The sequence below is a fragment of the Hyla sarda genome, chromosome 1, assembly GCF_029499605.1.
Source record: "Hyla sarda isolate aHylSar1 chromosome 1, aHylSar1.hap1, whole genome shotgun sequence".
Lineage (NCBI taxonomy): Eukaryota > Metazoa > Chordata > Amphibia > Anura > Hylidae > Hyla > Hyla sarda.
Window position 1 is genome coordinate 46347214 of NC_079189.1, and position 14701 is coordinate 46361914.

General features: G+C 39.3%; 1 protein-coding gene across 5 annotated transcripts in view; it reads left to right on the forward strand.

Moving 5' to 3' along the window:
* Positions 1 to 14701, forward strand: part of FGFR3 (fibroblast growth factor receptor 3) — a 118733-nt gene that overhangs the window by 47131 nt on the left and 56901 nt on the right. For 4 of the 5 annotated variants that reach the window (XM_056554912.1, XM_056554916.1, XM_056554925.1 and 1 more), the window contains exon 3: positions 9310 to 9573. In XM_056554912.1, coding sequence (XP_056410887.1) covers positions 9310 to 9573 — 264 coding nt within the window. Of the gene's footprint in view, positions 1 to 8426; positions 8452 to 9309; positions 9574 to 14701 lie in introns of those variants that run through there. The other variant, XM_056554929.1, reaches the window with a different exon arrangement.

Sequence of the window (14701 nt, forward strand, 5' to 3'; positions counted from 1 at the left end):
TGCTCAACATAGCTCAATGTTCTTCAGGAGGTGTAGGCTGCTTCCTGACAACTCTGGTGGCAGCTTATCTCACTGAAAAAAAAAAGGACTGGACATGCCCCAATCCTCCTTTCCCTCAACATCATCTATCACAGAAGAGTCAGGAGCCCCCCATAAACTTAAAGCGTACCCGTCAGATCCAACAAAAACATTTTTTTTTTGTAATATATCACTCAGTACCTAATCCTCACCATGAACTAAATTTTTATGTGTCTAGCACCTTTTTATTTTTATTTTTTTTATTACACTTTTAATTTAGATCACTAGTCTGAATTCCTTTCAAAGGGAGGGGGCGTGGCCTCACTGTACAGGTCTCTGCCCCCTCCCTCAGTATGCTGTCTGCTCACATCTCCCCTAGCATTAGCAAAACTACAACTCCCAGCTTGTCCTCACTGACAGTATCGGGACACAAGCTGCACTCACAGCTGTCAATCAAGGAAGTGTGTCCATGACATAGGTGATGACGCATGGACAGGGGGGGCAGTTGTTTGACTGGATTTTTCTGTATGAAATACTGAAAATTTTCTAATGAAAGCAATTGCAAAAACTATTGGTTCTGCATGCTTTACAACATATCACAAGTTTTTGTATCTGACAGTGCCCATTTAAGACATTCAGCCGGTTAACATTTGACTAAAGTGTATCGGGACTTTAATAGTTCTAAACACAGATATACCTGTCCTATATGAGGCCTTTGTCCAAGTGCAAGAATACCCACAGTGCAGCTAGTCTAAAACTATTTTTAGTAGCCAACTTTTTGCGACCGCTGCTTGAATTATAGAATGAAATTGGCCCAGGCTCAGACATTTAAAGTAATGAGTACCCCCAAACTGCACATTGTAGATATCCATTAACTCATTGTGTGTTCTATATGTTGAAATTTCTTAACATGGCCCAGTTGTCACCCCAGATTCAGCCCACAATACCCTCCAACTGGTATTAGAATGGTATCGCCAAGTACCGTATTTGCCTGTTGCATAGTGAATATATAGAGCACCCGATTTAGCCCAATGTGGGGGGGGGGTATAGAACTTTACATTTTATTACATACTTTTTATTCCTTTTTTTTTGTATTGCTTTTGTACTCACTGAATAGAAAATTCGAGATATATATATATTTTAACATATCAGCAGAATTTCTGCCTAAATTGAACTTTTCCTATATATTGAGGGTTCCACCGGCAAATAATTTTTGCCGTTAGAAACTAGGACACTCGTAGTTGGAATGACAATGAATTCTCCCTGAATATGAGCCCAGTTGGGGGTCCGGATTGAATAGACTCCAAACTCCTACACAACATTAACTGTGTAGAGTCCGCACTTCCGCTTTTAATTAGCCGCCCTGCATCATTTAGCTCATTGTGTGAGTTGTAGGCCTTTGTCCCAGGGCCGATATCTAAGATTCTGCCATTTTCTTCTGTGACAGGGCTGTTCTTTTCTTACTCCTTCTTTATTTAGATGTCGAGGCTTTTCCAGGATACTTGGGATTAAGCCTATTATTGTGGGGTATTTGCAGCCAGCTGCCTGCATCCAGTAAAGATTAGGTGGCGCACAGTAAAAGTGCAAGCATTCAGATGGGGGCCAGGTTTTTGATTCTACATAGCTGTGAATTCAGGGGGATAGAAAGGTTACAAGGCCATTTCCTGTTGTCACGTGAGCTAGGAATTTTTTTTTTCTTCCAAAAAGTGTTTTTTAAAGAAGTAAATGTATTCCAGAATTTGAATTCCAATAAAACAAAAAGCATTGCAATTTTTTTTTCTTTCTTTTTCCATTGCAGATGTTGAGATGGAGAATGAAGCTTGGGTTTGCATATAGATTATACAATCCTAAATACAACTGTTGGGGTGTAACTTTTTACAGTTTAAAAGTTTTCAATCAAAAAAAGGACTAAGATGCCATCAAGACTGAGATTTGATGGCACATGACCCCTATGGGTCCGATCCCAGGCCCATGGCGTGGCGCATCTTCTGAATGACATTGAGTCCATGGGTTATAACTCTGTCAATGAAATCCGAGGCCCATGGCAATTGAAGAGTGCCATATTATAGTGTGAGTGAGTGTGTGTATGTATGTGTGTATAATATATATATATATATATATATATATATATATATATATGTATGTATGTATATCCATATACGTATTGCTTAGGAAAATGCTGTTCCCAAAATCTAATTCATAATGGTAATTAGCATAAAAGCCTTAAGGAATTAACTTTTTGTGAAAATTCCCTTTTAGGGCATCTTTAGCTAGTAGAGAGGGTATCTTTAACAGTCCTCTAATGGCTAAATAGGAGTGCAATATGTTCTCACTTTCCTAAATCCTAGATTGGGCTTTTCGAGTCACATCCTAAGTGGCTCCACAGTTGTTGCTGCTTATCTTTTCTTCTTCCATTGTAATGTTTTTTTTAACCATTTTTGAGTGTCTCGTGCCCCCTTTAACGCTTGTTATACTTGTAAAATCAATGTCACCTTAGGCGATTTGCTATTTTTTTTGTTCCAAAATAGGTTGTCCCAATGGGCTGCAACAGAGGCATTGCATATAGTATTACATGGCTTTGAATTGGTGAGTCAATCAGCTTTGGCTAACAGGGGGGTCCTTAATAAGTTGGAACCCCTTTATGTCATCTAGAATCATAACATGGAACTCTTTGGCCTAAAGCAAAATCAATACCCATGCCATCAAACTGATATGCCCTATATATATATTGTACTGATTTTATGTGGGGCAAGAATACCTTTTGGGCCTTCTGAGGCTCTAGTGCAATCCAGGGGACATCTACACCCCTTTAGTTATGCCTGGTTATCACTGAGACAGTATAAGGCTTCTTTCACACTGCCGTTGCTCCCCGTTCTCTTTAACGGGAGCAACGGCAAACAACGGGTCTCGATGACTCCCATTTACTATTATGGGGCCACCAGGACCCGTTATGAATAGCGGGAGAAAAAGACGGCATATGCTGTAATTTTTCTCCCGCTTTAATTTTTCTTCGGGCACCAACTGCAGTGTGAAAGGGGCCTAAGGGGGTTGTGACACTTTTTCCTAAACCATATAAGGGGTCTGTGGCTGTATCTCTGAAACAATATAAAGGGGCAATGGCCGTGTCTTCAGCACTACGTCATTTCTGGAATCACTTGCACAGATCAGGATTTATGCTTCGTGCTGTCTGCTGAACGGCTTCGAACTGTGACAGATTTATAGGCCTTTTCATAGTAACATCTGTTTTTCTATCTACTCCTGCAAAGCCCTGCTCTACACAACATATATCAGGTTCTCTCATAAAATGAAATCACTCAAACATGTCGTACTGATTGTTTAGCAGCTTGATAAGTGGCAGAATTTATGTTCCTATTAGATGGGGTATTTTTTTTTTTTCATAGTTGTCTTGGGGTTATGTTGTTTTACTGAAGACCCGGGTTATAGAATGTTTGTTTTCATTTTTATTTTTTTTACCACCTCTGCCACAAAAAGGTGAAAACTTTTTTCTTTGTATTTTATTATTATTATTATTATTATTATTATTATATATATTTTTTTTTTTTTTTATTGCAAATGTTGTGGCTATGGATTATTTACTTAAAAAAAGTTTTCCACCGGAGTACCCCTTTATTTTTATTTTTTTTTATTAACTGGTGCCAGAAAGTTAAACAGATTTGTAAATTACTTCTATAAAAAAATCTTAATCCTACCAGTACTTACTAGCTGCTGAATATTACAGAGGAAATAATTTTCTTTTTGGAACACAGTGCTCTCTGCTGACATCACGAGCACAGTGCTCTCTGCTGACATCTCTGTCCATTTTAGGAACTGACCAGAGCAGCATATGTTTGCTATGGTTTTTTTTTTTTTCTCCTACTCTGGACAGTTCTTAAAATGGACAGAGATGTCAGCAGAGAGCACTGTGGTCATGATATCAGCAGAGAGCTCTGTGTTCCAAAAAGAAAATAATTTCCTCTGTAGTATTCAGCAGCTAATAAGTACTGGAAGGATTAAGATTTTTTTTTAATAGAAGTAATTTACAAATCTGTTTAACTTTCTGGCACCGGTTTATTTTTTTTTTTTAAATCCCACCGGAGTACCCCTTTGAACCATACTATGATGTGTAATAAGTGTTGTGTATTCAACACTCAAGTAAGCAGGGGCATAGCTATATGGGGTGCAGAGGTAACATTCGCACCAGGGCCCTGGTGTCCAAGGGGGCCCCAAAGCACATCTTCCCCATAAGAGATCAGAATTATAATTGGCACATGGAATCCCTGTTGCAGATTTTGCATCAGGCTCGGAAGCTACAAGTTATACCTCTGCTCGTAAGGGTTGCCATCAGGCTTGTCTGGTCCTATCAATCAAATATTACCTAGTATGTAACAATATGGATGATGATGATATGCTGCAAGACAATTCCCTTCCATATGCTGTACCCTAACAAAGGTCATAGAAAGGAGCCACCCCCCCCCCCCCCCCCCCAACTCTATTTGCTTGTTCTAGATGGCTTTATTTGAAGCGACACCATGTAAAACCTAATGATTCCTCTAGTGGCCACTGCAGGTATGTACAGCCACCTGCATTATTACCTACAAGACCTGTGTTCATTTGATCACCAGCGATTCTTCACGTATAGAGGATGTTGTCCAGATGAGACAACCCCTTTTTAATAGAACTGATACCATCTAGCATAGGATTCCCGTATATGATAGCTGCTGTCTTTTATTCCGATTAGGATCAATATCTTTATCAGAAATAATATGACCTAAGCCCAAAATTTGAAAAGCTTTAGTTTAGTGGCTGGATCTGACAGGTTTCCTTTGTCGTTTCCGATAGGAGGCCATACGGTTATTATATCCGGTCTCCGTTCTTTGAACAGAGACGTGGACATTTATCTTCATTTCCTCCTCTGTTCTTTGAAAAAGATGAATACATCAAGTTCCTATCCATAATCCCGAGTGCCGCTTGTAGCTTTTCCGCTTTATTCCATACGACCTGTAAATATATTAACTCCGAGGCCTCGGGCTCTAGTGAATGGAGGATGTTAATGCGCTTCACTCCTTAGCTCTGATCCCAAAAATTGGGGAGGATGGAGTGTTTGCTTAACATATCAAAGAATATTTTGAAGGTTAAACAACTTCTGTCTTCCTTCTCAAAATTGTTGGTTTCGAAAATGAATTTTATGCTATTAGTTTTTATGCTTTTTCTCTTCGTTCAAAGGTGGTGGTAGACATAGATATGCCCAACAAAGTGCGTTTTATATCAATTTAAAATTTTGTTTCAGTTGACTTTTGTTTAAAATTAAATTTTTTTGAATAAAAAATGTTGCAAATCATTACCAGGGGGCAGTGTTTCTCAACTATTGTCCCTTTTAGCTGTTGCAAAACTACAACTCCCAGCATGCCCGGACAGCCTTCGGCTGTACGGGCATGCTGGGAGTTGTAGTTTTGCAACAGCTGGAGGGACACTGGTTAAGGAAACTCTACCATGAGGTGAAAATGTCCATCTGGGCCATTGCAAATTTTGGAACTTTGGAATTTACATGCATTGTGAGTTGGAATTTTGATCCCGTTGAGTAATGTCTCAGTACATATTGGTGTGTTATAGGGCTTTGCTTTAATACTTTACTAGTTAGAGTACACAGCATTGCCCGTTCTACCTACTAGACTTCAATGGGACTTCTGTAACCTCTCCTGATCATGTAACTCTCAGGCTGCGGAGATTGCTCAGGAGTTTTAAACGTCCTGCCACAGGACCAACATCATGCTTAAAGGAGAACTCCAGAATATAAAAATTGTCCCCCATACTGCCGGCAGTAAAAAATAAAATAAAGATGTACATACCTTCCTCCGCTGCCCCGGGGCCTCCGGTCTCCGCCGCGATCCTCTTCCTGGTGGTCTGAGAGTCATACTGCACTCAGCCAATCACCAGCCGCAGCGACGTCCGACTTGGCCGTCGATAGGCTGAGCGGCAGTGTGAGAACGCTTCTGGAACTGTCCAGAGCAGGAGAGGTTTGCTATGGGGATTTTCTGCTACTCTGGACAGTCCCTGAGACAGACAGGTGTCAGCAGAGAGCACTGTTGTCACAGGAAAGAACAACTCAACTTCAGCAGCTGATAAGTACTGGAAGGATTAAGATTTTTTATTAGAAGTAATTTACAAATCAATTTAACTTTCTGGATCCAGTTGAGTACCCCGGAGTACCCCTTTAAAGGGGTTATCCAGGAATAGAAAAAAAAGATAATTTCTTTCAAAAACTGCTCCCCATCTGTCTCCAGGTTGGGTTTAGTTCTGCAGCTCAGTTCCTTTTGAAGTGAATGGAGCCAAGTGATAATACCACACACAATCTAGATAGATGGCCCGGACCAGCTCACCCTTCCTTCCCACCGAGGGGAGGTGAGTAGAAAACTAAAGGGGGTGTCTGGATGATGAGGAAGGACGCAGTAGTCTTCATCCTGCGGACCTCCGGAGGTTTCAAAACTACAACTCCCAGCATGCCCGGACAGCCGATGGCTGTCCGGGCATGCTGGGAGTTGTAGTTTTGCAACATCTGGGGGTCCACAGGTTGGAGAGTTCACTCGAGTATAAGCCGAGGGGGGCGTTTTACTCGGCTTATACTCGAGTATATACGGTATATTTTCTATACATTGATGGGTATTGTAATGCCTGCAGCTAAACTTTTTGGTTTGATGTTGGCTACCTACGTGTACGTCTTATGGCTTAGCCTATTGACGGGATAAGACGTTGCTGCTTCCATGCATTGATTTGTACCGGGAGCCTGTTCATGAATGAGCTGCTGGTGTCCTTGTAGACAGCTGTCTGTTTGTACAGCTCTTGCTGAGCATCCTTTGTGGCCGTAGCCAATCTTCCAGTGACGCCTTCTTTGTGAAGACCGTGCCACGAGTGGTCCTTATCTTCTTAGCTTAGAGGGGGGAAAAAAAGAGCCCATGCTCACCAAGGCATGTCTTGTTTTATCAACAAACCACTTGAGCCTCTTCCCGCCTTCATGCATGCTGAGCTTGGCTCTATCCCAGGGCACAGCTGACCCAGAGAAGACCCGCTTGCTAATTGGCAGAAGGAAGCATTAGGGGTCAGTCATCTAGAACCTGTTTTAACTATTTGCTATGGCAGAACTTTAGGAACTGGAGTGTTTTTATATGACTTTTTGACCTATTTGTGTTATATTTTGTCAGAATTTTTGAATATAAAATTTTTTGAAAAACTTTTTGGAAAAAAAAATAAATCCAGAAAACATCGTGTAGTAGACACCGTCAATATGTTTTCTTTTTCTCTCTGCCTACAACCTCAGGCAAGATATTCAGGCCCCAAAATTAAATATTTATTCGGCCTTGTCACCAGGGTGGTTTTTGGTCTAAAAAGTTGTCAAAACATGACTGATTTGCTGCTTAGGGCTTTTTTTTTTTTCTTTTTCTAACTTTCGCCCAGCTGTTACTCCACCTGCCTGTGCTTGACCCCCAGTAGCCAGAGGTAATAAGGAAGACCTATTGAAGGGATTTTCACTAATGGCCCCTTCTAACATAAACCTTTTTGGTTTAGTCAGTGATTCTTTGTGCTGACTAGATGTAGTACCTGATGTATGTGTAATACTGTAAAAAAAAAAATGTATAAAAATAATTGTTAAATTTTTGTAGTAAGTTCACATTGCTAATTATGATTTCATAGTAGTATGAGGGTGTTTTTTATTTTTTATATTATTATTACTTTTTTTTTCTTTTTGATCTTTCTTTTCTGATTTTGACTTTTTATTTTTTAAAGATTATAGTGAAAAGAAAATCGGAGATTTAGCAGAAGAAAAACTGTTTATCACTTGCGTAATTATTCTGACAAGACCGATCCTAAGGGGTGTTACACTGACAGGCCTTTTGGGCAGATTTGCGGCCCAAAGAAATGTCTAAATATCATGTCCTGACAGAAGCCTTTTGACAGGAAGCAGAGGCAGAGTATAAATCTAGTAGAGCATTTTACAGCTTGGTGTTTATTTTGAGCTTTCAAATTGGTTTAGAGCCCATTTTAATGGCAGGGTCAGCGATTCAGCTAAAATAAGCATCCCCTGCCAAGTGCAAATAACATGAAAAATTAGATGTAATTATTTTTTCACTTCTATTTTTTTTATGTAAAATATTTTTTTGCTTTGTTTTTTTTCTTTTTTTGTGCTTTTTTACTGTTGGTTAATTGAATTAACTATGTAAATAAAGTGTTTTGTGCATTAGTAATAACATGAAAAGACTTTCCACCCTCTACAATGTTAATTAACTTGAGGCTTCTGTTCTGATTGATCCCTTGAAACAGCTCGCTTGCCAATTTCTAGTTAAGCTGACAAGCATGTGGTACCCCGCCTGTAGGCATCGGAGAGTCACGGCAACCTCCAGCAAGACTTTACTAAGACTTTCTGAAAATAATATTATATAGGTCAGATTATTATTATAAATATATTTTTTTAGCATTTTTCCATGTGTGCTTTCTAGAAATTCTGGCATCGCCATTTTATTTGAAATTTATTTATTTTTTCAAGGGGTATTCCAATCTTATATGTATGTCATCACTTTTATGATTGAGGAGCTCTAACCGATCCTAAGAATGAGAGACTGTGGTGTTGATTGTTTTTTTTTCCTGCATAATAATGGTCAAAGCCACTCGGTTATGCATTAAAAAGGGTCTTCTGCAGTTCTCTACACAAGCGGGGGACCATAAGCTCTGCTGTGCAGAGAAAAACTGAAGGAATGCAGCGCCGCAACAGCAGTTGTGTCCCAGAGCTAATTCCCACTGAACATGCTCAAGGTATATTATAGTGACCTTATATGATTGGGATCCATTTTGCAGGTGTCATGTTAAAGAGCAGGAATAGCTGAGCAGATTGATATATAGATATGTGGGAAAAGACTCATTATAACTTGTGGTGTATACATTAAAGCTTAGGAGTCCAGTGGGCAGTCATACTCCCTACTCAGTAGGACCGCCTACTTGACTCCAAGGCTCAGAATGAACAAGTGTTTACATCAGGATATTACAAGTTGTTTCCCACTAAACTATATATCACTCTACTCAGCTACTCCTACTCTAAGGTACTACCTGCAGAATAGAGCTTAAAGGGAGCCAGTCAGTTGGCAAATATAGTCAAAACGCACCATCCACAACATGGTTGACTTTACCGTTTACAGGGCAATGTGTTTGCATTCCATTTCCCCACTTGTAATTCTTTCCGGTGTTCTATATATCTTGATTTCTATTGTTGTAGATTAATGTTCATGTTGCTTTCTTTGCTTTCAGATTACCTCACAGGAGAACAGGGCCTTCTTGATGAACTAATGTTTGGTGTCGGAGAGACCATTGAGTTGTCATGCAGCGTGGAGAGCCCTTCCATGGCCATCTTATGGTTAAAAGATGGTATTGCTATTAGGGAAAACAACCGAACACACACAAGACAGAACCTACTGAAGATCACAAATGTGTCCTATGATGATTCGGGGATTTATAGCTGCACTTTGTTGCATTCTACTGAAATTTTACGGAACTTCACTATAAAAGTAGCTGGTAAGTTTTTGACGTTTTATATAAAAGGGGAAAATTGTGGCTTCCCATCTAAATAGTAGGTCTTGTCATGAATAAGGTTATTTTTAAAGTAAAGCTCTACCTTGAAGGCCGTTTTGGGATCAATTTCAAGTATGGCCTCTTTCAGGGCTGGCCCAATCACAAATTGGCCCTGGCCTTTTTTGTTGCAGATATTCTTCATAGAATTTTTATGTACAAATAGCAGCTGTGGATGAGATTAAAAAATAATATACTGTATATATTTAATGTACTCACTGCATAAAAAAATGCACAATCCATCTACAGTTTAAATCCTCAACATGTCAATTTATGTTTATGCAAATATATATACATTTTTCTATAAAAACTCTCTGAAATTTCTGCTGCAGATAGCCTTACCTTAAGAAATATGGCTTCAGGACTACAAACAGTTCTAAATAATATATAAAAATATTAACAAAAATAGTAAATAAAAAAATTCTGATATGTGTTTGAATCAAGAGTACACATTATCAGTCAACAAACCGGCCATATCATGGAAAATTTTTTGTTCATGTATATTTTTCAGTGGTTCAACAACTGTGTTCAAAAACTGAACATTTTTGCACCAACCTGAACACCAAAAAGAGGCCATAATAGGGACGCAGGGAATTCTGACCAGTCTCTATATGCTTTAAATAAAAAAAATATTGCAAACATTTTTTTTGTTATATTTAAAAAAAAAAAATTTGAAATTTTTTGATGTCCACTAGTTTAAAGGGGTACTCCGCCCCTAGACATCTTATCCCCTATCCAAAGGATAGGGGATAAGATGTCAGATCTGCTGCTGGGGACCCCCATGATCGTCGCTGCGGCACTGCGCTATCATTACTGCACAGAGCGAGTTCACTCTGTGCGTAATGACGGGCGATACAGAGGACACAGCAGTGTGACGTCATGGCTCTGCCCCTTGTGACATCACGGCCCGTCCTCTTAATGCAAGTCTATGGCAAGGGGCGTGACAACCGCCACGCCCCCTCCCATAGACTTTATATTGAGGGGGCTGGCCGTGACGTCACGAGGTGCGTAACGATGCTCCGGCCCCTGTATTGCCCGTCATTACGCACAGAGCGAACTCGCTCTGTGCAGTAATGATGGCGCGGTGCCGCAGCAACGATCCCAGGGGGTCCCCAGCAGTGGGACCATGGCGATCTGACATCTTATCCCCTATCCTTTGGATAGGGGATAAGATGTCTACGGGCGGAGTACCCCTTTAAGGCCTCTGCCTATTCCTCTGTAATATCAAGGTCTTTTGGTGAAGAGGAGGATGCATTATCAGGCCATAATTATTTTATCTTTGTCTTTTAACGGTTCTTCACCCTGCGCTTCCTAGATTAAAAAATAATAACTTTTGAAGCCACCATGAAGACCAAAGCGGGCCCATAAGGAGTTAATTATCAACACGTAATTAGAAAGTAATTACCGGAGCATGTATTGAATTATTGAAGCCAGCTGGGTCAGCCATAGAGGAGCACTATTTGGACTTTGTGTTAGGAGATCAGAATTTTTAGCATCTACTAGGGGTAGTCAGCAGGATGTCTACTTCACTGGAAGCTTCCAGCTGACCCTCAGGAGTTGTATCAGATCTCTGGGGGGAATCGTCCCTGTGCAGGATTAAGAGGAAAAATCAAACAACATTTTTCGACCTTACTCCTTTGTTTTTCGCCATCTTCCTATACATCTGCTTTTAATCACATATTATTTGAAATTCTAGGAGACGTTTGGAGGTCACATCAATTTAATAGTCAAATTTTAGACTTTTTAGCCAACCCCCCTTCCCTCCTAAAACCCATCACCTATGCTTCTCTATTAAAATAGTAACAAGAGAAGAGTCACCAGAACTCCTCTAGCGGTACTAAAATGTGTTTTTGTCTATAAAATTGCATTAAAATGCTTTAGAGATCAAGGGTGCAAGTTGGGGGCTGAAATTGGGCAGCTGGTGGTACTTCTTAATGGAAAACAGCTGTGTGTCCGGGGAGGTGATAAAATGTTTTGATAGTGGGGAGAGTAATAATGGAGACACTTTAAAGGATCAGATCTCCTATTCTCTGGGCTCCAGTGTGGTATAAGGGGCGAAGGCTCAAACAGAAAATCGGAAAATGTTTATTTTTAGTTTCTCAATCCCCAACCCAACATATTTCAGTTGTTATTATTTTCTGGAATATTTTGATTTTCTTGTTAGAACTAAAATAAACTACTAGAATCAGGAGTTTATTTATGTTGTGCCTACTTCTTTAACGGAATGTCCTACCATTTTTTTGAGTAGAAAAAAAAATTTAAGGAAATTTTTAAAGAGGTATTTTCGTCTTGGAAAGATTGGATTGGGTCCAACGTCTGTTACCCCATTTGTCCTAAGAATGAATATTTTATAGCATTTATATTACTATTACTATTTGAATAAATATTACTGGCTACAGGTTCATATGCTGGGTGGCAAAAAAAACAGTCTCTGCCCTAGTGCTGGGCCCCCTTAATTTTAAGAATCACTGGGGGTCCCATACAGAGGTATGCAGCACTAAATCAGCATTGTGACCCCTTTATTATCAGGACTGGTGGGGGTTCCAGAGGTCATACTCCCATTACATCAAGTGGGGATATGTTTTCCATCACTATACTTTACTTTAAAAGGGTGCATTCACACCATGTTTTTACAATGCAGTTCCCATATCAGGTTTTTGATGAAAAACTGATTCCTCAAAACCGTACTAAACTGTATCAAAACGTGTGTACAATTTTTAACCCGTATACGGTTTGAAAAAAAAATGTCCGTTGCATCAGTTTTTTTTAAGAAAAAAAGTATACGTTTTTAACTTTTAGCTCCATTATGAATAAAGTGTCACTTGTTTGATTGAAATTCCAAGAAAAAAAACTGTGCAAAGGCAAAAACCGCATGGTGCAAACTGGATGGAACCGTAAGCACATAAGGTTCTCTATGGTTCCCATTGACTCCCATGTTAGAAAAACCATATACAGTTTTTCACCTGGACCAAAAACCATGGTAGGCTACAGTTTTGGGTACAGGTAAAAACGGACAAAACCGTACAAGACTCAAAACGGATGCAACTGTTTGGCATACTGTTTTCAATGGAGAGTGAATGCATACGGTTTTCAATACGGTTACATACGGTTTTCAAATTGAAAACCTATACGGGAACTGTATTGCAAAAACGTGGTGTGAATGCAGCCTAAGACTGAATTACCCCTTTAGGGAGAGATTTGGGCTTTTTGTTTTAAAGTTACTTAATAAAAAATAAAAAAAAAAGACAAAAGAGGTGTCCAGCATTAAAGAGGTTATTCAGAAATTTTAAAAACTGTCAAAAACAGCACCACACCTGTCATCAGGTTGTGTGTGGTATTACAACTTGGCTCCATGCACTTTAGTAAAACTGAGCTTTAATACCACATGCAACCTGAGGGGGTGCTGTTTTTGGAAGAAATTCTTATCCTGGACAACCCCTTTAATGTCAGTCTTTAATCGGCAACAGTCCACTTTTGAAGAACATTTATGTGCTATTTTATTTTTAGGTTGGTACTGTAAGACCGATTAAATTGAGACTATTTCTTTATCTGACAAATGGGAACGTACACATAGAGCATGTAGACATATTTAAAGACTTTTAAAAATTGGGGCCTATTTCTTTAACATGGAGAGGCAGAGATTACCAGATGATGTTGTTCTTTATCAGGGAACTACAGAACATAGAGTTTGTGATGGTATTTTGGTATGTTAAATTTAGTCAATTAGTGTAGTTTCTTAGTTACACAGATTCTCTGAAACTGGGCAAAATCCCAAAAGTTTGCTTGGGCACCAAACTTTTTGGGCTATACTCTATTGAAGTCCCTGGAGTGGTAAAATTGAAGTGTGTCATGGACTGGTACTATGTTATCCATGACCATTTATCAAATGTTGATGGATCTTTTTGTTTTTGGTAAACTTTACCAAAGGGGTAAAGTTTACCAAACCAGATATGTGCAGCATAAGATGTAACCACTTCCTCTTCAAAGGGAGCCTGTCATGACTTTTTATGCAGCCTGAACCAATAGTAATCAGGCTGCTCCCTGGCAGCTTCTCCCTGCCCCACCAGTCTTGACAAATGGACCATTCCCTGGTTGGGTATGGACAGAAATCTATCAGTCAAGGCCAGTGGGGCAGCTAAAAACCACCGAAGACCAAACCAATGACTCGTAGTAGCACGAAAGTGATGACAAGTTCCCTTTAAAAAAAAAATTAAAAAAAATAAAATATATATATAATTTTAATTTTTTTTTAAATCCTTTATCTATATAAAATATTGCAGTTAACTGGCAGATGGGTTTTGTAACCTTTCACTGCCTTATTCTACAGGATAAATTCTGGTGTGTCCCGGTGTGAATAATACATTTTTATTTTTTTTTTATAAATCATGTAAATGCAAATATGTGATCATTGCAAGGATGAATTGATTCTTTAACAGAAAAAAAGTGACCTGCAGTTACTTTTTATGGCCTAAAATGTTTTCATTTTCATGCCGGAGCCCTGCAGTAGCAGTCATACATTATGTAATAGGAATGAGAAGTAATTCTAAGTGGAAATATTCACACTGTATTCCCTCCGGCACAAAGCTCTGTGGAATTGCTAACAGGCATTGTCAAGGCTCCTGCCTTATTTCTTTTATAGAGATATCAGAATATTTTAGCAGGCTGCATTGTGTTAGCTGTGAGATCCTTGTACTTAAAAAAAAAAAAAAAAAATGGATGGGACCTGTGGTTAGAATATTAAAGTAAAACTTTGTTGTTTTTTATGGCTTTTCTATGCTTACCTTTTTGTGTTCTTTTTCTGTATAGTATTTTCTTCTTTTTTGTCAGCCAGAACCAATTGATCCTCTTGTAAAATGAGTCCAAGAAGTAGCCAAGTTAGGCTATGTTCACATGTGTTCAGAGCTCCATTAGTTGATTCTGTTAAAATGACAACCTGCATGTCAGGTTTTTTTTCTCCACTAAAATCACGAAAAATAACGGGCATCTAACGGAGCCTCGATGAACCCCATTCGAAGAGAATGGGACCTCTCTGCTTCGTTGGTGTCCGGTGTTTCCACCTCCATCCCAGCCCCGT